The following is a 23,652-nucleotide window of genomic DNA, read 5'->3' as shown; positions in this document are numbered from 1 at the left end:
ACAAAGCTATACTTTAAGAGAACTTCCAGTACCTGCTATCGTGACAAGGCCACTATCGCTAATGGTAACGACATGATTCCGGGATATCGACTGCGTGTCTTTGGAGTTGGGGTCTATGACCAGAGGACGAATGCCACTCCACGCTGCCAACACGTCTCCTCTTCTCACTGTCCGGAACCAAAGATCAGCCAAAGTCAGCCAGGAACTGATGGGTATTTATCTCATATCCCTCCTGTGGTCTTTGTGGCATTGCCTCCGTGTAGATACTCGCTGTGAAACAAGGACTGCACCACACCATGCTTGTTAGTTGAGCAACTCAAAGAGCTGGAGAAGATTCTCCAAAGTAATGAAATAAGCTGGGCTACAGAATTAAAAATAGCACTGCCCTGATCAGTATCAGTAATATTCTGTAGCCCAAAGCAAAGTCAGAGACAGATAGGTCCATTTTTCACACTGGTTAAAAATCTAACAGAACAGAGATATCCTGGGAACTGATCAACCAAGAGAGACTCAACTGTCAAAGTCACCGATCAGCTCAAAAAAACCCTAAACTCAAAACCCAAACCCTACCAAAACCAACACACACCCCCCAGCACCAAGTCTTCTCCTTGTTTGCTTGTGCTGACAGGACAGTCCTTGCATTACATTTCAGAAACCAAAATAAAGTTTGTTCCACATTAGTGTAACATTTGCTTTGAGGACTTCAAAGCTTTTTCTCTAGCTTGTAGATTATTTTTCCAAGTTTTCGTCTTGACAAGTGATCTTTACTTTATAGTAAGTGCAGTTAAACATATACACAAGGAGAAAAATTACTGGCAAGGTTGTGGTCAGCTGTAGCACATCCCCAAAGGTTGTACCCCATGCCAGCATTTGTTACTGCACAGCAACCTGAAAGGGCCCAGCTGACTTGTCAAAAACCACCCAACAGAAGTCCACATATCTTACACAACTACCTCTTCCAGCCCTGCCTTCTCTGCCTCCTCCTTACCACTGCTTCAGCAATGTTGTCGTGCTCCACAAGAGGCCTGACTAAATGGCTGTTCACTACTTTCTTCCCCTGTGCTACTCCTCCGCTTCCTGTCCAGTTACAAGTATACACCTAAAGCCAACCCTGACTTCTCAGGAAGAAAACCTGAAGGCATCTATTCATCACAAAAGCCCTTAACAGTCGTAGAAAAATACCCCAGCCTCCGAAAGTCACTTTTTTAAATACATAAAAACATAGGACCAATAGAAAATTTAATGAAATTAATTTTGTTGCTTATTAAATTGCAATAGAAAAATTGACTGATCTGCTTTATCCTGAAGTCTTTGGAACGTGGGTTGGTTTTTTTTTTTTTCATACAACTTTCAAATAAATGATAATTGAAAATCAGTAAAAGGGTGTAAAAATATCCCCCAAAGAACACAAAATAGATTTCAGAAATCAATGGTGCTCTGCCAGCATGTTTAACCTGCCAAAATGAAGTGTTAATCACAGAAATAAGATACCATATTACGTTTATAAACTAATGAAACTAGAAAAAGCAGCATGCGTGACACTATAATTAAACAGTTGGAACACATCCAAGCCTGTGTAAGTTGATAACCCTGGCACTGTCTCTGGCAGCAAAAAGGCAGGTCTGCAGTGAGTTGATATGGCCAGCACAGTTGTTAATTCAATAACAAGCAATCTATAAACACTGCTAATTGCATATGTGAAAAACAGCGTGCACCTAGGTAGGTTTCATTCAAAAGAATTAAACACTTCATAATGTAGTTCTGTAAAATACCTTGCAAAATCTCTGTCTTATTCACATTCTTAACTCTACCAGCTACCAGACAGGTAGCTACCAGACAGGCCTACCGCACTTATTTATATCAACTTCTGCTCAGGAAACTTAAAGGTACATTTCCTGAAGACTTTTTCTGAACTTTATATAATACAGAGCCATCAATTATCCACTTCAGGAAACAAGTAATCTAGCATTTCCAATCATCAGACAGCAAGTTTTCCTAAATCTAAGGATGCTGCAAGGTTCCTGACCAAGTGCTTTTCAGATTTATTTTAATGCTGCTACTACAATGGAAATACAGAAGTACAAATGCTTTCATGAAATAATTTTTTTTAAAAGTCACTATGAAGGAAAGGAGCCTCTCTCCTTTAAACCAGCACTGAGTCAAAGCAGGCCAGCATCTTCTAACAAATGTGTTCTCAGCTCAGCTACTGAAAGGAACAACTGTCACCAAGGAATTTTTATAAATTCTCCTTTTTGCCCATTATACTTTCCTCTCCCACTGAAAACTGACACTATTAGATATTTACCATATCAAGAAAAGTAAATTCTAAGAATAAAGTGCCTAGAAAAATGGAAATAAAAACAAAGACACAGGAAAAGTCAGAACAACTTTTCCTTCAAGAAGAACAGGTGAATTATTTGAGGTACTTGTGCTGATGTACGACCAAACTGTCCCAGTTCTGCAAAACCTTGCATCTGCCACCCAAAGAGACCAGAAAGACTTGGCTGTGCAGCTGGACAGCTAGCACCAGTTAGATGAAAGGTATGTGAAATCTGAACATGCAGATATCAACTGATTTCCATTTAAGTAGTCCAAGTAGTGCAGGTGTATCTGGAAAAGCATCATTTTATAGCTCTGAAACAGAGATCACGATGACACTTATGTCCCACTAGTTTTAGAAACACCCAGATGCACAAGAACCATAGTTATCAGAGTCACAGAAAAACTTCAGACAGACAGCATTTACTCACACTGAAACGTCACAGACTTATCAGTACCTTCGCAGGGGAAAAACAGAGCTGACAAAGGTTTACCTTCAACATCAACACTAAGGTAGTTGCGCACTTCATTCAAAATAAAGTTTATATCTTCTTCTGTTGGTATCGGATGGGAAGTAACATCAGTCGGGCTGTCTGTGGTCCCTGCAATAGTCATCTTCTCCCATGGCAGGAAGAAAATCACTCTACCATCGCTGGTGGCTGGGTCAAGCAAACCCATATTATCAGGGCTGAAATAAAGAAGGGACATGGTTCAAAACAGGTCAGGAATCACCAGGGATTCTGTTCTTGCATACCTTGTACCCCAGATAAAGTATTAGAACATTACTTTTGCTCTTAGGTCAAATGATTAAAAAAAAAGAAAAAAGTCAGAGATTTCACATGTGCCCATGACCTGACTTTAAATGGTACTCCCGGAAGTTTTGATAAATAAGGCCCTTGAATGTGATGCTCAGATATCACTAGAATTTGATTTCCTAAGCAAGTTAGCAGACCACAACCTTAAATCGAGCAATCAGGCCTTTGGCATCTCACATCTCCATTCACTCTGGAAAATCTTGCTCATTGGAATTTCAAATACAAACAGGTGGAAATTCTAAAACAGCAATTACCTGAAACTCATTATGGAATGAACAACTGTTTTTAATCAAAAAATTGACAATCATTTATATTATGCCACAAAGGAAAGGGAAGGCTGAAACAGAATGCACGTTAAAATGGAAGAAATAAGAACAGAACCCTGACCTGTCTAAGTATATAACAAGAAAAATTAAAGATGAAATGTTATTAACCCAAGTTATCAATTATCTGCGCCCTGAACGGAGGACAAAAAGTAAAGACACACAAAATCCCAATGACTTCTACAACCTGCATTCGCAATAAAGGTGGGGTGGGAGGGGGTGAGGGTTAGCAACAGAAAGAACAAGTACAGAAAACAAGAGAACAGCAACACTGAAATCATAAGCATTATGAGTACATTTAAACAGTAAACTTCCAGTCATACTACAGCCTGGGTTTGTTAACCACCTGCCACTTCAACAGGAGTGAACACCCATAGACTCCCAAGGGATTTAGACCAAGAAGTATACTCCGAATGCTCCCAGCTCTTGCATTCCTGAATGGGGAACCGTGTTTTGAGGAAAAGGCGGCAAAAGAGACAGTAACTGGATGCTACTATTCAGAGATTTTTCATTTATTTATGCCAGTGCTACAAACAGAATGATTCAGTAAAATGAAGAAAAACAGTAGTTCTTCATACAGGAAATCTTAATTTATGTATCAGTGTTTTCTGGTATAATCTTAAAAAAAAAAATCCACAGGTACAAACCCAGTTATCCTTGTGACTTATTAAACAGCTCTGCTTATATTTCAGAAAACAAAAGGCTTCTATAAACACTTCAAGGTAAACAGCTTTTATATAGGAAAACATTTAAGCTGGCCCTTTTTTTATTCTTTTTTATTTCATTTCAGGTGCTGGAAGTCCTTGTAAAAACATCTGCAGTCAGTTTAGCAGTCTTCAGGTTTTGCACCTATTCCTGATAACGCAAGGAGGATATAGAAAGTATATGGAAGGAGGATAGGAGGTATATATTTAGGTGGTAATAAGGACCATCAGTGGGGAATAATTCAGTGGACTTAAGTAACTACTAACACAATAAGCTGAAGCTAGACAAAGACCTGCTTGGATATGAATTACCTATTCAAGAGAGCTGCAAGCTGAATCACTGAATATTTCATTTTTAGGAAGTCTAAACTGATTACTGAACGTAAGTTTTCAATATCTGGAAAGGCTAGAAGAGAAACTGAAAATTTCATATATAGCATGTATATTAGAACATTTTTTTAGATGATATTTATAGACAGCTTAAGCATACAGTTGCAGAAGTACAATTTAATAGGGGAAGTCAACACAGATTTGTGAAAGGTAAATCACGTCAGACAAATTATTACTTTTTAAAATGAAAAAGCTATTGATTTAGAGACAGGAAACTAGAGATTTAATATACAGTAGCAGAATATTCAGAAAACTTCAGACATTTTCTCAAAAGTATGAATTTTTTTAAAATGTGATTTCGTAAAAACTGTTAAAAATAAGGAAGAGAAACAAGTAAAGACTTAAACCTGAGTTTCACAACACCTATGGACTGAAGCATTTTCAATTAGATTGTGCAGCAAATGATGAGAAAGGATGAAAGGATGCCAATTAATTTACTGAATTAATGACTACCAGCTATCCTGGGAAGCGCGCTCTCAATCTCCTATTGCTATGTTTGTTCCATCTTATATACATAACTGAAAAGCCACCAAAAGAAATGTAAAATAAGGTGTTTCCCACCAAAAAGAAGCATCTTAACACCCAAATATTGGCTGTTCTGGAACACCTCTGGAATCATGCTGCTGCACACCAGGAATACTTCTGAAACAACATGCTTTTATAAGACACAAATTCTTTCGATTACAGAATGGATGCGAGAATGTGGTATGAGCTACAGCAATATAAGCCATTGTAAGATTTCTCTAGTAATCTTCAAAGACTAATAAAATGGGTAAGTTCAGGATTGTAAACTCTAATATGAAGTATAAAGCAATGCCTTTACATAGAAATATAGTGGCAAAAGGTCTTGGAGTATAATACAGATGAATCTGAAGTGACTCTTTGTCAGCAAAACAAACCTCAAGATACCTGGCCTAATGGTAAAGCAATAGTACGATATTTAAGAGTTGACTTGAAACAACGGAATGTGTTTGGAGGATGTCTACTTTTTAAAAGGTTTCCTTTTCCAAAAAGCAGTGCAGTTAAATTGGACAATGTATGTTGAATGTACGACAAATCCGGAAAGAACCTTGAGAACAGATGACTAAAGTACACATAGAATGTAAGAAGCTATAGACTACTAAACTACACAAGATAATTTAACTGAAGGACAGATCAGAACTCTTGAGCTTGGAGTCAGGAAGTGGTTCATTCCTGGACATTAACTATGGCATTTTACAGAGCAGAACAGATACATGGAAGATCTCTAGCTGAAGAAGCATTTGACCAAAGCACCACAAACACAGTTAAAGAACAAATGGGTGACTTTCTGTAGAGTAGAACTAAGGTTTAACAGACAAGTTTACCTGGAATCTGGAATGCAGAGCAGATAGGAAAATTCAAGAAAGACGGAAAACTTCTGAAATTTGTCAGAAGGGAGGGGAAAAAGGTACTACATTCATAGACACATTTCAGGCAGGAAGCCCATCTGAACAAAAGTAGCCAAAACCCTCTCTCATTTTAGCAGATAATATACTTAAACAATAGGGAGTGAAAGAGACTTACTGCAGCTACTAGAATAGATATGTGTATACTAAAAATAGAATTAATGAGAGGAGGAATACTGGGACTATTAATGAAGAACATAAATGAGTAAGAAACCCATGGGAAATGAATGCATTAGGTTAACATTAGTTTTACAAAATCTTAACTATGTTTATATCTAAAAACCTGTACCTGTTCAAAAATTTTCATTTGTGTGAGTACGGACCAAAATTCTATAAAGCATTTACCACAAGGCAAGTGGACACAGTGAAATGACAATCTTCATTTGTTGAGGCGTATTCCTTGGCACCAGGAGAAGACCTCATACAACTAAAGATTAAATACCATGAGTATTTCCTATTTAGCAGACAGTTCCTTGGTTTAAGCTATCCCACTTCAAGGAAATTCAGTACAGTTTTATCTAATCAGCTGTACTGCGGAGGCAGTGTGTGGGTAGATACTATTTTACAAGAAAAGTAATGCCCACATGCTGACATACACAGGGGAACAAGGAGAACAAGAATTCTCTACATTTCCAATTAAAATTATTAGGTTGTTGCAGAATAAATAAATTAGAGCCCTCATGCATATCAAGCCATTTTTCTATTTTGAATTTACAAAGCAAGCCAAAGTTTTAAAACTTTACATGTTTTTGCTGTAGGGCCATAAAGTCAATTACACATGTCCTTCTCATAGTATATGAGGAAACTAGGATTACAACCCATTTCTCCACGTTGCTAGTGCTTTAAAGCAGCTATCAGGTCATTTTCCCATTTTTCACGTGGAGAGACACCAAAAATGAACAGAATGCAAGAGTGATTTTACACTAGGCCAAAAATGCCTCAATTTTACAGTCTATGGTCATGTCCTATTGGGACAGATCCGGCAAAAACAACATGTTGTGCACTGGAAGTCTAAATTTATATTCACAGAGGAGTGCAATGATGATATGGAAGGCATTATTGTAAGTGCACTGTATCAACAGAATTGGGATAAGTCTATAAATGTGAATTTCCATTAGGATGCTAATGACTTCAGAAACGAAAGGTAATATTTGAGTTTCAACTGACAAGGCTTACTTGGTAGAAGGGGATTTGGTTTTGCACAGCAAATAAGGAAAGAAGCAGGAGTCTACAGAGAGCACGCTCGCAGAGTGCCACGGGAACCTCTTCTGTAACAAGGTCAGCAGAGGGAGGCAAGTCCTTTCCGCCAAAACAACCATGGGTGGGTGGGCTTGTGTCCACAGCAGTGTCAGAATTTAATCGTGTTATTTTGAACTACTTATTATATTGCCTACATGCTGCATTCGTATTTACTATGAGTGGAGTCGTAACGCGGCAGAGTACAGTGGCAGAGTGTCATTGCACAGAGTTTCATATTTAATAGGACAAGAGTTTTTGTATGAAGGTGGCAACCTCTCTGGAAGGTTTTATATGCTTCTTGTTTTCTTAAGGGGGGTGAACAAGCAGTCAGTACACTCAACTCAAACTCATCATTAAAAAAGGTGCCTTCACAAGTCTGTTGTAGATGCTGTGCCTAAACGCCCTTCTGCTTCAGGAGTTCTGCCTTTGTGAGTTTTAACTAAGAAATACAAGACTTCAGTCGTTCCTGAATATATAAAATTGTTCTTCTAATTGGCACAGTGCCAGAACCCTCTTAAAAAAAAAAAAACAAACCCCAAATAAAAATCAAATCGTGCATTCAAAACTACCGTAAAACCCACAAATATGTCTCTGCAAGCTTATTTATTACAGACACCAGCAGAGATTGTTACAAATGGTTTAGGCTTTGAATATCGTTACCTGTAATAACCAGGCATCACAATATGCACGCCTGCACTTGGCTGACAGATGTTTGGTACTTCCTGATCATCCATTTTGCGCACAGAGTCTGTGAAAGGTCCCGTAGCATTGATAACACATTTGGCTTTGACATCAAATTCCTGCCCTGTGAAAGAAAACAGTATCAATCACATACACCATTTGTTTTCCTGCTCACTGACACTCTCTATTATTAATCTATCTATGAACTTAACCTACTGTAAAGTATATCGTGCTTGTCTGAACAGAACAGCTGGAATGGTTTTTAAAAATTAACAAAGTTTTCATGTAACACCAGATTTGAAAGGAAATGTTTTACAGTGAAATTCCATCTTATCTGTAAAGGCAGAAGAAGGAAGACTGGGTAGAAGAAGTTCAGCTGAAATCTGCCGCTCAAACAAGAGAGATTTCAGTCTCAACCCGTAGACTTGGTAAATGGGATTATTACTGTACAGCACATAGCATTTTACAATATCATCTCTGCTTGACAGAAGGGTTTGGATGTAAAGCTTAGTCTACCCTGCCAAAACACTCGGATTTGAGTGAAAAATCTGACAGAAGTTAAAGATGATTGACACTAATGGTATGCCACTGCACTCTGGGAAGATGGCTCCTTTGTCGGTTCACTGATATTTACAAACAGCATTGTTCCCCGCTCCTCCCTCGTTTCATTATTTCTGTCTTTCTTTAACGAAGAGAGGATGCTCTCCTAAAGGGCTGTGCTTTCTGTTCAACTGCGGCACGGCAAAGCCCGCTGCAGAAAGCCATCGCTCCCACCCACCGAGCAGGGTGCTGCAGACCGAAGGGCGCGCGGTGCCGCACCGCGCACCGCTCGGCCGGCGAAGGTGGGCAGGAGGCTGCCTTTGGGATGTCGCTGGGATGGCACACACCTGTTAAGACGTCCCTGCAGCGCACCCCGCACACGCGCTCCTTCCCGCTGGCCGGGTCTGTCGTCTTGAGCAAACGCAGCACTTCAGCGTAATTGGCGGTGGCAGCGCCGTACCTGGCAGCAGTGAGGGCGATGGCGAGGTTCATCCGTGCGTCGTTGTGCTGTCCTGCAGCGGGGACGGGACCGGAGGAAGGACACCAGTCACCTCCAGCCACGGACTTGTGGTATGGAAGTGTGTCAGAACCGATCTGTCACATCTGTCCCTGTCACATTGAATAGGCGTGATGGCTGCTCGCGCCTAGCGAGAATTATTTAAAGATACATCCCCTCTGCTGCGCCAGAGCATCCGACTGCTGTATCGGCAGCAGCACGCCTCGCTGCGCTCCCCACGCGGGTGCCTCTAGCACCCGAGACTATACAACATGCCACAGCCTTTGCACACTATGGAACTGGGGATTAGTGCTCGTTCACCTCTGATTTGGGAGAGGACAAATCACTTTTTTCTTCACCTTTCCCTGTGCAATCGCGCTGTAATTCTGTAACTGTATCTAAGTGTTCGTTTGACAGTCCAACCAGTATTAATCAACAACTCCTACTACCAAGTGTACCACACAACATTCAACATCTGAGAAACCACCTTTCAGAGACTGTGCCAAATTATCAGCTTTCTATAACTGTTTTTTCTTGTATATGCATTTTAACTTCCCAACATACAACATAAAAGCATCACAAAAAGAGAAAAAAGCAGACAAGAATTAATGAAGGATTCTTAACATATATCATTAAAGATTTATTACTGAAATTCCCTCGTTAAAGAAAACCAAGAGAGAGGCGGAGGGACCACGAGGGGAAGATGATTAATTACTTTGAAATACTGGCTTCACCTGAGACTTTTCCTATTTATTATTGCCACCGAAGTTAAAGTCCTGGACGCTGGCTAGAAAGAATTACTATACATTGAAGGGGCCAGGCTCTGTGTGTCCTGAATAATTAATTCATGAGAGGGCTAAACTTCCTGAGGTACGGTTCACTTCCCCACACTTTGGACCACTTCTATCAAAGATAATACTGATAAAGTGATAAATTTGTAATAGATATTGTTGTTGATTTATGTTGCCAGCATTCCCAACATTTAGTATAAATGGTTTATGTAAAGTTTGGTCCTTCGGATTCTGCCTGTGCAATCTCGAACCACTGCGCAAATAATCTGTTCGTAGCTAAAAGGGCAAAGTTATAAAGATGGGATCAATGGCCTCAAAGGCGCCTCCTCCCCTCCCCAAATTTCTCATTCTAACACAGCCAAGACGATACAGTGCAATCAGTCTTCAACTACAAGAAAAAAAAGTTACGCGAAGCGTACAGAAACAGTAACATGATAAAGCACCGATGAAGAAACAAACAGTAACTCCAATTCAACCAAGCAAACAATGCCCAGAATAAACTGCAAAAAAGAACAGCAAAACAACTGAGCAAGATGTCAGGAAAAGTTGGGGATGCTCCATCACACAAGATGCATAAGACTAAACAACCATCTGTCAGAAGTGGCAGGCAAATCGTTAAATAAACGCATCAACATTTATGCTGCCGTAGTGTCAGGGAATGGATAAAATTACCTTATGAGGTTTACCTCAAACCTTAACGTTTTAACACAGGGTTGAGAAAATGTACATCTTGTATATAGAGGGAGCACTAGACAAAAAAAGACAACAGCAACAAGCTACATTACAGTAGCTGCTTCTACGTAAAGCAGAACACAGCACATATTCCAAAGTAATGCAGGAAGTGCTCCCCTAGCCCAAAGTCAAAGGCTTTCAGAAGTGCAGTGCTCTGGAGACAACCCTCTTTATTGTGGTGCTTGATTTGGGGGACTGCCTGATCCACAGGATACTTCAAGTCTTGGCTTTACAGGACAAGAAACCCAGCACAAACCAGAAAACTACCCTCAGACAAGTGCCGTCTACGTACAAATGAAACCCTGAAGTACCCGCTTCCGTGCAATAGGGTTTTTTCACTTATTGGAGAAGGACCCCAGGGCTAAGAGGGTTTTCTTAGTTACTAATTGATCCTCCATCAATTTGTTCTTGCCATCAGTGCATAAGGTGGTATCCGATACAAACTGGTCTTCTCTGGCTAACACAGGGTGTGGATTCATCACACAAAAGCAGCACAATTTACAGTGTTAGCCAATATTAGCTTTGGTCTATGGGAAGTCTTACTGTTTGAATTTTGCAAGCTTGCCTCTTGTCAGTTTCGTGACTTATTTGTCCAGACCAAAAGCAATCCAGAGAAGCCAATCAGCAGAATAAATAATGTGGAAACAGGTGTAATTTCTAAAAAGAACAAACATCTAAGTAACAATTGTTTATTAAGCCCCAAATCTGAGAGCTGCTCAGCATTTTGTTGAAACTCCTAATGCTCATAATGTCAGAGCAAGCTAAGGATATCCTCGGTGCATTTCAGGATTTGGACCACTGCATTCATGATAACATTTTCATGCTTTCTCTGAAACTCTCATCCATTTTGCCCTCATCATTATTCTGATGCGAGAAACCCCTTGCTATTACTCAATTCTCAGCTGTCCAGAAGGAACTCTGAGTGCCTATATAACATTTTTGCAGGAAGAAGACTGGGAAATAAGCAGTTCCTGATTAACTACATATGTAGAAAAAACCCACTGGCTTCAGATTGATGTGATCTACAGTGTGGAGTCCTAGAGTATTTCATAGTATAAACAGCAGAGATCTGTAGAGGTTTAGATTTGAAAGAAATGAAGAGTGACTTAGCGGCTCAGAAATTTATCATCTATGGAGAATAATACCAAAACAGTTTGGTAGAGATGCGGTCACAGTACAATAGTTTTCATACTCGGGAACAGCTTTTTTTTTTTCTTCTTTTCTTTTAAGCCCTCCACCTTACATATGCACATTTTCCCATAGACAATTACATTAAAATCCTGCATTTTATATGCAATTATCTCTTTTTCTTGATGTCTGAAGAAATGGTTGCTCTTCCTCCATGTACAACCCCCATTATAAAGGTACCATAGCCAGATCAGTTCTTACTACAGCACCATTCAACAGTTGACAAAGCATATTTTATTAAAGTAAAACTAGCTGTTTACATGTGTGCTAGTTTGGAATCAGGAATGTTTATTTCTAAGAGATTGGTATGTGTCCTGGTACTTAGATGATCCTTACCACTCTAGAGAGAAACAGAAGGATGAAGCAAAGCAAAGATTCTGCATCTCAGCCTTTTTGACTTTTCAGTTAAATGCCATTCTCCCCAGGTAAGATTCAGAGATCCTCCAAACCCAAGATAAAAGCACCTCCAAGCTTAACTTCCTCCAGAACAGACATGTAAAGCTGTCTTGACACAAGCAGTATTACAGTGTTCAGAAGATGCCCAGGAAACCCAAGGCATAGTTGTGTGATAAATGGCAAGGTAACCAAAAGCTACTGGCAACCTACTTAAGATACCTCTGCATCCATTGTTCTTCATCATTGCTCCAAAGCAAAACAAAGAAAACAACTACTCCCCCTTGCCACCAGAGGTAACCCCTCTATGATACCATGGGGCTTTTTTTCCAAATGTTGTAAGCCAAAAGGTTATTTTATAACAACAGAATAGCTAAGCCCAATTAATTTGGCATCCTTTTCCATAAATGATTAGGCTCCTGAAGATCTCGTAACTAACCTGTAGGCAATACAGTGAAATTACAATTATGACATTCACCAACAACAGATGTTCACAAACACCCTGCCCTGGAGAGGTCACTGCTGCTTCAGTCCTGTTGCTCAAGGGCTAGTTTTGAGAGCACTTGTTTGTTGTATGCATGTCAGCTGTCAGCTGGATGCATCTCAACGGCGGTGCGAAAGGCAGCCATACATCAGCATCTTTGGAAGAAGCATCCAAGAGCCAACTGGTGGAACATGCTGAGTTTTGTTTGCAACTCCTCCCATGATACTGCTCAAAAATAAGAGGGCGTTTAAATCCTTTAAGTTTTTTCTAGCAAGAAAAACTGAAAGAATCATCCATCTCATTATTCACTATTGTCATCTGCTTGTACTATAGTAACAATGGAGGGATACTTTAAATTTTTACTAAGGGTAGTCAACCTATCTTTTAATAAAACGCTGGCCTAAGTGCTTTCATTAACACTGAATCCTCCTTAAAAAAAAACCCTTATTCTTAGAAGGCATATTGCTGAAGACATTTAGTGCGTGAAGACATTTCGTGTAAGTGTGTCCTACATCACATTAAGACCAACAGTGATGCCATTTGGTTTATAATTTCTTTTTTTTGTGTAATTTAGGAAAATTCTATTTTCATTCCTTAGTAGCAAATGTTGTATTTCTTCAAAGACGAACAGACAATGCTTCCGTTGGCACTAAAAGAATCCTCCCACAGAGTGCACATAGTGTACATTCAATTTTATTTTTATCAATGCTGAACCACAGCCAGTAGTGGTAACAAAGCCCACAGACTGTAGAAATTTGTTTGTGACTGATTCAGTAGAGTTGTGTGAAAACCACAGTGTTAATAAGGCACTCTGGTAGTTCTAGTATATTCCGTCCTGTGTCACACTCTGACACCTATTACTTTTATACCAATTCCTGCTTTCTCCCCTGCAACTCTGTTCAGTTGAAGATAAACAGCACACAGTAGCCAGTGACTGCATTTTTTTTTTTTTTTTTTTTTTTTTAAGAAGCTGGAAGCTCTTTTAATCCTAAGAGGGTAACTTTTGTTCATGTTAACCTTTTTATGCTAAGAACTAACACTTTGTTATTGAGTATACCTGCTGCATGACAATTAGTCATGTGACAATGCACGCAAGGATTGCAGCGATTGCCCCAAATACACTTTGGCTCATACTGCAACAACATAGCTGTAATATGTGGTTTTACAAACTTCTTGCTTTAAAGAACAGGTTGGTCCCTGCAACAGACATGAAAGCCTTCTCACCTTTTCTCAATTTACAGTCTTTTCTGATTAGGCATATCTAGTTATTGCTGTGGAGGTCAAGTTTAATGGAGAGTTGGAAATTAGCCATGCAAGAAGCTATATGAGAGTCTTAATGAACTTTCTCAAGAGGGCAAATCTTTCCATAGAGCCACCTACCAGGTTTCTTTTGAAAGGAAAAATACATTAAAAAAATTTTTTGAATGAGAGAACTAAGTCCACAGTATGGTCACAATTTCATACCCCTACATAATGCAGCCATACAAATAAGTAGGGGTTTTTTTGTTTTCTTTTAAAAAGCTGAGGGGATAAAGGCAAACAAACACTTGCAAATTAATCTCTTGCTTCTATGTTAGTCCTTTACTGATACCAGTGAGCTCCACTTATTTGACTAGAATACTTAACTGCAACTCATGAGGCAGTCCCTTGGATTTGGAACCCAGCCAAAAACCTATCACCCAGCATCAAGATGGGGATATTACTGGATCACCACAATAATGACACCCATTCTCCCTAAAAGCACTGGTATTCTAAAAGTTATTTTAAAGTGTATTTCTGTACCTATATGTTATATTCTTACAACGGCCTTGCACTAGATAACTGCACGCACATAGTAAAGAAAACCAATGCATGAAATCAAATAATTTATTTCATGTGCACGGAAGTTTTCTTGCTGTGTATATACAAACCTTACCAAAATCTCACCAAATTTAAGGCTGATGAGCGATAATTATATATCACTATACATAACTAACTTACCAGGACTGCCCACATCCTCTAATTTTTAAATAAGTGCTTAATTGCATGAACAGTTTTATTACAAGCATTAAAACAGGAACTCAACATCTGTTGTACATGCGGAAATCAGTTATATCCAAGTTTAGGCATTATGAATCAGCTGGAGTGACTCAAAATTGTTCCAGACTTCTCTGAGAAAGAACTCAGCAAGTTCTTTTCCCCAAACCTAAGTAGAATAAGTTCAGAGGTAAACATCAAATTTGACTCGTGAGTCACAAGTCATTAAAAATGCCCTCAGAGCTGAACTATTTCTTGCTCTCTGAATCACTTGAAACTTAAGTCAAGTCAAAAATTCGCTGAAAACTAACAGACTTTCTAGGATACGTAGCATGCACGCATTTGTTCTTGGACTGCTTCAGAGGGAAGAGCGTTCTGACTCAGTTAAATCAGTTCCATCACACCCACGTATAACAACACAGCAATATCACACCAGACTGTTAATACTTCTCACACAAATCATGTATAATTCGAATTCTGCTTTCCACTGTGTTATCTGTGCTGCTGAAATACAGCCCAACCAGGTGGGAAGAATGATACACATCTAAATATGCACTTTGCATTGGGAAAAAACCACACACCCCACAAATTTTAGTTCTTTAAGATCTGCCCTAAGAGGTAGGTATTTTCAGCCCTCACTCTGTAGGAGCTTTAATGGAAAGGAAAGCCTTGAGTTTGGCCTTCTCACAGGTAAACTTATTCTAACAGATTCAAACTCAGGTTTGACACATCGAGTTTAAACAGTAGCAGTAATTTTAAATCATTTCTTGCTTCCTCCATTTAGCACCAGCTTAGACCATAAGAAATAAATGTCCCAATTCCTGTGAGTGATAGAGGTGAAGAAGTAGCCATCAGCATCCGACTTTAAAGTTCTTCTCCTCAAGGGTCTGAAAGAACTAATGCCCATTTACCAATAACAGCTACATTTATCAAACCTTAACACACACAGCTTGAGAGCGCACTGCAGAGACCACCCAAGATGCAACGTAACCACTATTTTACAAGACAAGCTTAGGGAACTTAAGAAAGTCAAGATTATTTTCATAAGGCAAGATTAAAGGAATGGAGGAACCTGTGACCAAACAAATTGCACGTATGGATAAAAAGAAACGAGATAATGAAGATTAGGAAATGAAAGTACAATACATTCCAACTTACATACAGTTATAAACAAATGAATAATATAAGCAAGAGACAGGAAGCCCATTAAAGCTTTTTTTTTAATAAAAAAAAAAAAATTAAACATCGCAATACCCTGAGAATGTCTGTCTAATCAGGTCTACTGCCAAGTTATGGTACAGAAGCTAAAACTTGTATTGAAACTAAGATATCAGAATAAAAAAATAAGCCACAATATCCAGGCACATCAAGTGAGAGACAAAATTTGGAATTATTGTTCTGTGCTACTGCTTTATAATTATGTTGTTTCCCACTTCTTTTGTATCAGCCTTCAACTTGTCACTACAATCATATTGCAATGTCAGTGTAAGTAAAAGCACAGTGTTAAAATGAAACTAAACATTGTCACTGTCAGTTTATGGAAACGGCGCTAAAATGTCACCATGAACGACTGTCACGGCAGGTCTGCTGCAGCCGTGCCACCGCACCAGAAAGAAACGTGATGATGTCAATACAGCTTATCGCGTACCCGCACAGCATAAGAGCTGACTAGTACTCCCAACACTCACACCAATAGCTTAAATTTGGGGCAAACTTAAATTTTAGGCAAACTTTGCTTTGCACATGGCAGTAGCTATTTTTTAAGCCTAAATGAAGTAGTGATCAATTTGTCAGCTATTGCATGTCGTGTTCCGCAGGCGGGATGCTGAGCTCCGCTGTGCGACCCAGCGGAGACCAGCCAGGGCCGGAGGGACCAGCCAGGGAACAAGAAGTCACAGGACGGACAGACTGCCGTGCCAGAGCTGGAGAGAGGCCGCGCTGCTCCCGAGGATGTGGATGTGGCACGCTGCAAGTGGCCGGGACGGGCAGTCAGGTGCCAGCTGGAGGGGACCTCGTGTCCCGAGCGGTGCCCGGCAGCGAGCAGGCAGGGGAGCAGGCAGGGCTGCCACCGATGGAGGGATCCACCCCATCCGACCGAGGAGTCAAGCAGCAGCATTTTAACAGGTAATTCTGCGCCAAACCTAGAGAAACCCAGCGCGTGAATGGATACAGAAACAGGCCAGGAGGTGCTGGGCAAGGTGAACTCTGCCGATGGGGTGGGTAGGAGGAGTGTGGCGAGGAAGATGAACAACGTGCACCTTCCCAGCCCTTCCTGAGGACCAGGGCTGCTCGGCCCCGTATGCCGACCGACACAGGGACAGCCACCGGAGCGGGGGAAGGAGCAGCAAGATGTACAGGCATCCCATAATCTGTTTTCCTTCAACATACATATAATCATACCTACAATATGGAACAGTGTACATATTAACTAATGACCGACTATTAAGTTCACATAAAATGCACACATATAAATTACAGCAGAGTTACATGCTTCGATGGAGTCCTTCCCCTAAAAGCCACGACACACTGGGGAACGCTCAGATGTTTGTGGCACAATGTGCAAATAATGTCGTTTTGCTCAGGAATAATCTTAAATCTTTTAGGTAACATGATCTAAAGAATTACTCCCCGTTCACTTCTTAAGGGACACAAAACCCATCCTTTGCTTATACGAGCATTAAAAAAAGAAAAGAGAGAGGCACAGAATTCACTAGAATATTCATCATTTCCAACCTTAAACCCACAGCGTACAAACAGACGAATCCAGCAAGTCAGAGAGCAAAGCCAATTTAATCTGTGGCTCCCCTGAGGTAAATGTAGTTCACAGTCCTGCCCCCACCCCAACCTCAGCCATAATCCCTGCTTCCTGGAGGTAAGAAAGCACTGGAGTGAGGAAAATTCTGCAGCAGGATATAATGATCCAAAATGACAGGGACAATAATGACAATGAATTTCATGTCTCCCAGTCATGAGCTGGGGATGCTTGACTGGGCTGACTTACACAATTAAATTGTTACAGGTACAGCAGGAGATGCAGTTATCATCTGCATGCTTTTGGGAAGGACGCCTCCAGCAAAAGGAAGAAGAGTGCTGCGGATGCACGGTCCCTTTTGTTAGAAGCAAACAGCCGCTCCTGCAGGGATGCTTGTGTGGCTGCACCCTTTGACAGAGGCAAAACTGGGTTAAAGATGCAAGCCATTTTAGGCTATTGATTTTATCCCTTTTGAAAACGATAAAAGAGCTCTGACGGATAAAGCACGGCGCGACTCGAGCCACCGTGCGCTAAGCAGCACTACAAGCAAGCAGAGACCCAATGGATTTTATCAGAGAATTGGGAAGCACCGTTTATAACGGATCTCCACTAGTGTTTATACTAATGCCAACAACGAAAAATACTATCGCTTCTATAGGTCCAGCCAGAGACCTGCATTTTATTTTACATGCATTCCATTAGAGGCAGCCAGTATTACCTTTACAAGCTTTCTCGTAGCAGGCTGCCGATTTTCTTCAGGATTTCACACACAACTCTATTATACAGAACATGGGACAAAATGTATTTGAAAGCAACGGGATACGGAGAATACGCATAGTATTTTTCAGGTTATACCTACAGTTAGTGTGCCTGCAAGGCTTCTCTCATTCATCCAGCTTCAATTTTGAAATACCAAGAAATATGGTTAGCCGTGTATTTCACCTATAGAAAGTCTTTTTAGTGACAAACTGTCAAAGAGTTTTTATATCCAGGGAAGGAAAAAAAAGTCATACAGTTGTCTGCATCTGTAATAGGGTAATACCCCTATTACAGCTCAACATTCTCAAAATATTAATTTGTCAAATATGAATTATAAAGCTGTAACATTTCATAATTCAGGACACACTCAAATACTAGGAAAAATAGCTACAAGAGCCTAAATAAAAAAAAAAGCATTTATTCCATTTTTGACAGCTTAATGAATGCCCTACTCTTTTGCATTGATTTTTGTGTGTATGTGCGTCTGTGTGTGTGCATGTGTGCCTGGGAAGGATTTCTCATGGGGTTTGCTGTAAACAAGGAAAGCTAAATCCTCTGCCAAAGCTTCTTTTTCTACCTTTAAATAACCTCCATATTAAAATATTTCAGGAGAGAATATAGACAAAAATACTGAGAATACAAAAAGTAAAGAACAATTACTTACATCCCAGCAAGTATACTGGAAATTTGTAGAACAAGACATTAAACAATCAAATACCTTGATGTGGCAAAACAGTCACAGGAGTAGTATATATTAATTCGTGCTTTCAGAAAATAGCAGTAAATTCAAAGAGCAGGATCAAGAAAGCCCTAAAAATCTTAAATTCATGACTGATTACAGAACACAAATTTTCCTTACACACCTAAAGGCTCATCTTGCAAGGCAAAATATGTTAACAAAAAAGTCTGCAAGCACCTAGAGATAGAAAAATAATGCATCTTAAAAAAGAATTGCGCCACTTTAATTTCTAAACACTTTAAATTGAAATATTCTGGCCAGTCGGATCTCTGCTTTAATGTTTTTCCTAGTTCTTAACATAATGAACTATATATAATTTAAATGGAGATTAATTCTTCCATTTAAAGTGCTTTAAAATAATTCTGCCTATGATCTTGAGATCTCAACCCAGCTTCTCCATGGTGCCTCTTCTCCAGTTTTCCTTGAGCTACGTAAGTGGAACTGACAGATCACTGCTCAGATAGCAGCCACGTTCTTCCCCCAAAATGTTGCCTTTTTGCTATTCAGGAGTATCCTAATACCAACAAATGCTAAATGAAGTCTGACATGTACCCCTAAGAAACAAACTTGTAAGTTGTGGCTTCAAAGAAAACCTTGAATAAATAGGACACATTGTGTACACCCAGGCTAACATCCAACATATGCTTTAGTTTCCTGATGCTGAGACAGAGCAAGAATAGCCTCTGGTAAAGTCTGTGATTTGCTATTGCTGGTACTTCCAACATTTATAACATACCTTTTTTTTTTTTTTTTTTTCCTGTATAAACAATTTTAAAAAATGTAATTAAGAAGACCACAACATTTCAGAACACAACATATTCATGAATAATGGATTATTTGACATGCCACTAGTTTGATCAACAATTACAAAACAAAGAGCATTCCTGAGCTTACTGGTGGCAATGTTCTTTTGCAGAGGAAAGTCATAACTGGACAGGTGGCTTTACCAAATAAAAAATTAACCTACATAATGAATGTTTTTAATTCTTGCCTTTGGTGGTGGTGACCAACATGCCAAACAGTGAGACATTGCTAGTAGGTGCTATTAATTACAGATACAAAGAAAGTACGACAGAGACAGGAATAGAGAAAGGCAAGAAAACAAGATAAAACTACATTTAACTGCACATATAGAATCAGTTAAGACACTCCATTCTTAAAAGGCCAAATTATTTATTCATTATTTAGGGAAGACAAAGAAGGGATGGACAGAGAAGATAAAGATATGACCTACTTTAAGACTTTTTTTTTTTTCCATTATTTAATGCTCTATTTTATGACTAATCCTTCTGAAAGAACTAAAAGGAGTTTAATTCAATCTTATCATCCCCTTCTCTACTTTAAGTTCAATTCCCTTTCCCTTTTGTCTTCCATTCCTCCGGATTTAGGGCATGAAAGTGTATCATTAAAATTCAAGTATAATAATTTACAAGATCTAAAGTGTGCTTACTGAAACATTATGACTTAAAACAAGTTTACTGTGGACTGAACACAGGTTAATTGATCATGGTAAAATAATTAATGTGTTGCAACACAACATGAGCCCATCTACACCATGGGCCATAGGCTGACCTACAGAGGAGTCACTACAGACAAAATTTAGTTCTGAAATGTGGCATGTTAAGAATTGATGTAACATTGTAGTTGGAAAGTTTTTATTCTGGATTAGGTACAGCCTCAAAGCACCCAAATATAAATTATGAACTCACAAATTTGATACTTTAGTCCTTCAGAACCACTTTATTCTTCTAGGAAGCTGAGGTTTGGTGGAGCTTTGAGAGTTTTTTAAATTTTTCACTGCAAAACACCATTTCTTTAAATTCTGCATAAAAATGTGGATAACTAAGCTGTAGTCTTATAACTAAAGCAAAATAAGGTCAGATACACTAGCATGAACAAATAGTTTCACTGGCAGCAAAACTTCAAGTCTATTTTTGCTACCTCTCACCAAATTAGTCCAAGTCCTGCTAGCACTGCAGCTGTTGCTCTGATGGAGAATTGTTAGGAGACTCTGCCAGCTACCTGATTTTATGAAACCTGTATGAATAAACAGCGATTACACAATCCTCTTTCTCCATTAAACTGCTCCTCAATAATCTGTACATTTCCTTTTTTTCTCTTTTCTATTTTACACTTCTTTGTTTCAAGTATGCAGACTGCGGGTTTGTTTCCTATTGCTTGGGAAGGCAACAAAACCATCAGAGGCATCTCTCAGTCATTCAGAGTTCTGCACTGTATTGCTGCACAGATGTTTTCCACTAAAAGACCACATGGTATCTTGGTGCTGAATTTTTAGATTTATTGCAACACTGTTTAAAATCGTTATTCTTCCAAGAAACTTGAAGACTGATTTTAAGGCTATCTTGTAAATGCATATCTTTGGAATGTTGGGGTAGTAAATAGCTATGATACATCCAAACTATTTATTTAATCAGAAAAAACTTCAATAGAATATAAATAGATTTCAAGTTATAGTGCTCTTATGAGAAGTGTAATTACAGTTAAGAGAACCACTTCGTTCTTCTTGCATGCTCCTGGGATCCCTTAAAATAGTCTAAGGGATAGCTTATGATAATGAAAAAATAATTCTGAATTACTTCTACGTATGCTATTTACAGCAGCTATTGTTACAGTATACAAAAATACCACATAATCCCATAACAAATTTTGCTTCTAAATAACCTCTTATTTCCTCTAGACCTTAAAAATAAGATAGAGAAGATGCAGTCTCCATCAGAGATAAGTAAAAATCAAGTCCATCATTTAAATCTCAGCCTACTCCCAAATAAGAACCTACACATGTATATTCTTACACATATGTATAATTTACTTTTTTTTCATTCTGCTGGGCTCTGTATGAGACAACTTGCAATTATCAATGTACGCTTTTGCCAGAAGCCTCATAAATACTATCAGAGTCCAGTGTGTTTTGAGAGTCCCTCCTACTTCTTCCCAGTACAAAAGCCCCTATTGATAACCTGATGAATAGGGTAAATGCAGTTCTAAAAAGGGAAGAGAACTACCTTTATAATCAATTGTGTGTGAAGACCTTTCTGGCTGCCAAAAGGTCAGAAACTACATCTTCAGGTAAAAACTAACTAGAACTGTACCACTACTGAAGTAAATCAGTATTTAAGCTATTTATTCTTTGGAGGGCTCCTCCAAGCCTGCAAGGAATCTACGGCTTTTTGCCCTATCCTGAACACATTTGACATTTTGATATTACCTAGCTGGCCCCACTACCAAAAAAGTTTTACAAAACTTTCTGTCTTGGAAAGGAAATAGAAGAGGACTGGAGATGGAAGAATACCAATCTAATTAAAAACACATCATGAAACAGCATACAAGTCTGCTGCAAAGAAAAGATATTCCATCTTCTGGATATGCCAAGATAACCAAGTGCATCAAGAAAGCAATTATGGCAGTATACCCTGGTACTCCAGCTTAAGCAGTGAACTTCCCAGCATTTAGAATCCGTACAAGTTCAGTATTTTTTAAATACCATTTGGGGATGTAACTTGCATGACATTAGAAAATACTGAGATACAGCAGTTTGGATAAAGCTCAAGACACCTGTACATCAACACAAGTACTAATATTCCGGACAAGCAAAGCTTCTGTCAAGTAAGCCAACTAAACCTTCATCAATTTTATCTCAGACTGCCTTGTGTATCTCTAGAGTCTGAAGGGACAGAGTTAAATTCTTTGCTTGGCAGACCCACTGCGGCACCTGTTGCCATACAGCTATGCTAGGGGCTTATTACCAGACTTATTTCACAGAACAAGGCAAAAAGGCTTATCCATTCTTGCATTACAAACAAGAGTGACACTCTTTCCAAACGTGAATACACATGAACACTTTTGAACATGAAAATTGCTATTTCTAGATGACTGCAATGAGTTCTATTAAATCATCATTCTATTTTGAATGAACATCGAAAGACATGAAGAAAGCATATTTATTTTCTCCCACGCAGACACTGAATTTGTTTAAGTGTTATACACAAACATACCTAAAACTAGCTGATACAATAGATGAAATAACTTGAGCTGGAGGCATTTTTCCTCTCATGAATTTATAACCCTTTATTTAAAGGGGTTTTAACAGAAACCATTCACGTCTTATAGCAATCTCTAGTATTTGATTGCAATTACAATGAACACTGTCTTTGCAGGGCAACCAATTTTACTGGTGATACAAAAAGTTATTGGTCCAGGCCTCATCCAACCCAGTGCAAGAACCACAACCAGCAGCCAGATCATCTAGGTAGGTTTGAAGTTATCTGCACAGTGCAAGTGCAACAGCAAACCATTTAACATTACCAGAATGATCATGTTTTCTTGACTTATGATACCTCAGAACAAGTGTTCAGTTTGAGAATTGTATAGCAAAATCGTGCACAGCTGGAAAGTTGCAGGGAATCACCAGAACACTAGAATGCTTCCACGTACTACACCTCCTAGCCAAGAAAACTAATACATTCTTTCTTACATCCAGTAAGTTACTGTTGTGAAAAACATAATTTATCTACCAAATTAATGCTTAAGATGCAAGTTGAATCCTTCAAGTTGTTGTTCTTCCCTTTAGAAAGTCAATGTACATGATCTACAGTGGCATACTTGTGTTTCTCCCCCCTCAAAACACAGCACAATGTAATAATGAAAGCACAGAAAGGCAACATACCATCATAGTAGACAATAGCTCCAACAAGCTCGTCTTTGCGTAGCATTGGAAAGTGCTCCAAGGCTCTTGACTTGCTAAGGACATAACTACTTCTCAGACACTGACTTCCTGCCACGAGGTCATACAGTTTTATTCCAAACCAGTAGTATGGCAACTGCCACCATCTGCAGGAAAAAAAAA

General features: G+C 39.1%; 1 protein-coding gene across 6 annotated transcripts in view; it reads right to left on the bottom strand.

The window, feature by feature from the left end:
- The window catches only part of GPD2 (glycerol-3-phosphate dehydrogenase 2), a 79,200-nt gene that overhangs the window by 26,665 nt on the left and 28,883 nt on the right, over nt 1-23,652 (bottom strand). For all 6 annotated transcript variants that reach the window (XR_003923867.2, XM_030017336.2, XM_041124257.1 and 3 more), the window contains 5 exons: nt 23,473-23,636; nt 8,786-8,950; nt 7,878-8,022; nt 2,814-3,007; nt 33-167 (listed from right to left, as the gene is read on the bottom strand). Coding sequence is in view for 5 of the 6 variants with exons in the window: in XM_030017336.2 (XP_029873196.1) it covers nt 33-167; nt 2,814-3,007; nt 7,878-8,022; nt 8,786-8,950; nt 23,473-23,636 (803 nt within the window). In the remaining variant the exon portion in view is untranslated. The remainder of the gene's footprint in view (nt 1-32; nt 168-2,813; nt 3,008-7,877; nt 8,023-8,785; nt 8,951-23,472; nt 23,637-23,652) is intronic.

This window comes from Aquila chrysaetos, chromosome 6 (genome assembly GCF_900496995.4).
Source record: "Aquila chrysaetos chrysaetos chromosome 6, bAquChr1.4, whole genome shotgun sequence".
NCBI classification, from domain to species: Eukaryota; Metazoa; Chordata; class Aves; order Accipitriformes; family Accipitridae; genus Aquila; species Aquila chrysaetos.
Note: the sequence above shows the minus strand (reverse complement) of the source record. Positions and strands in the feature narration are given on the sequence as shown.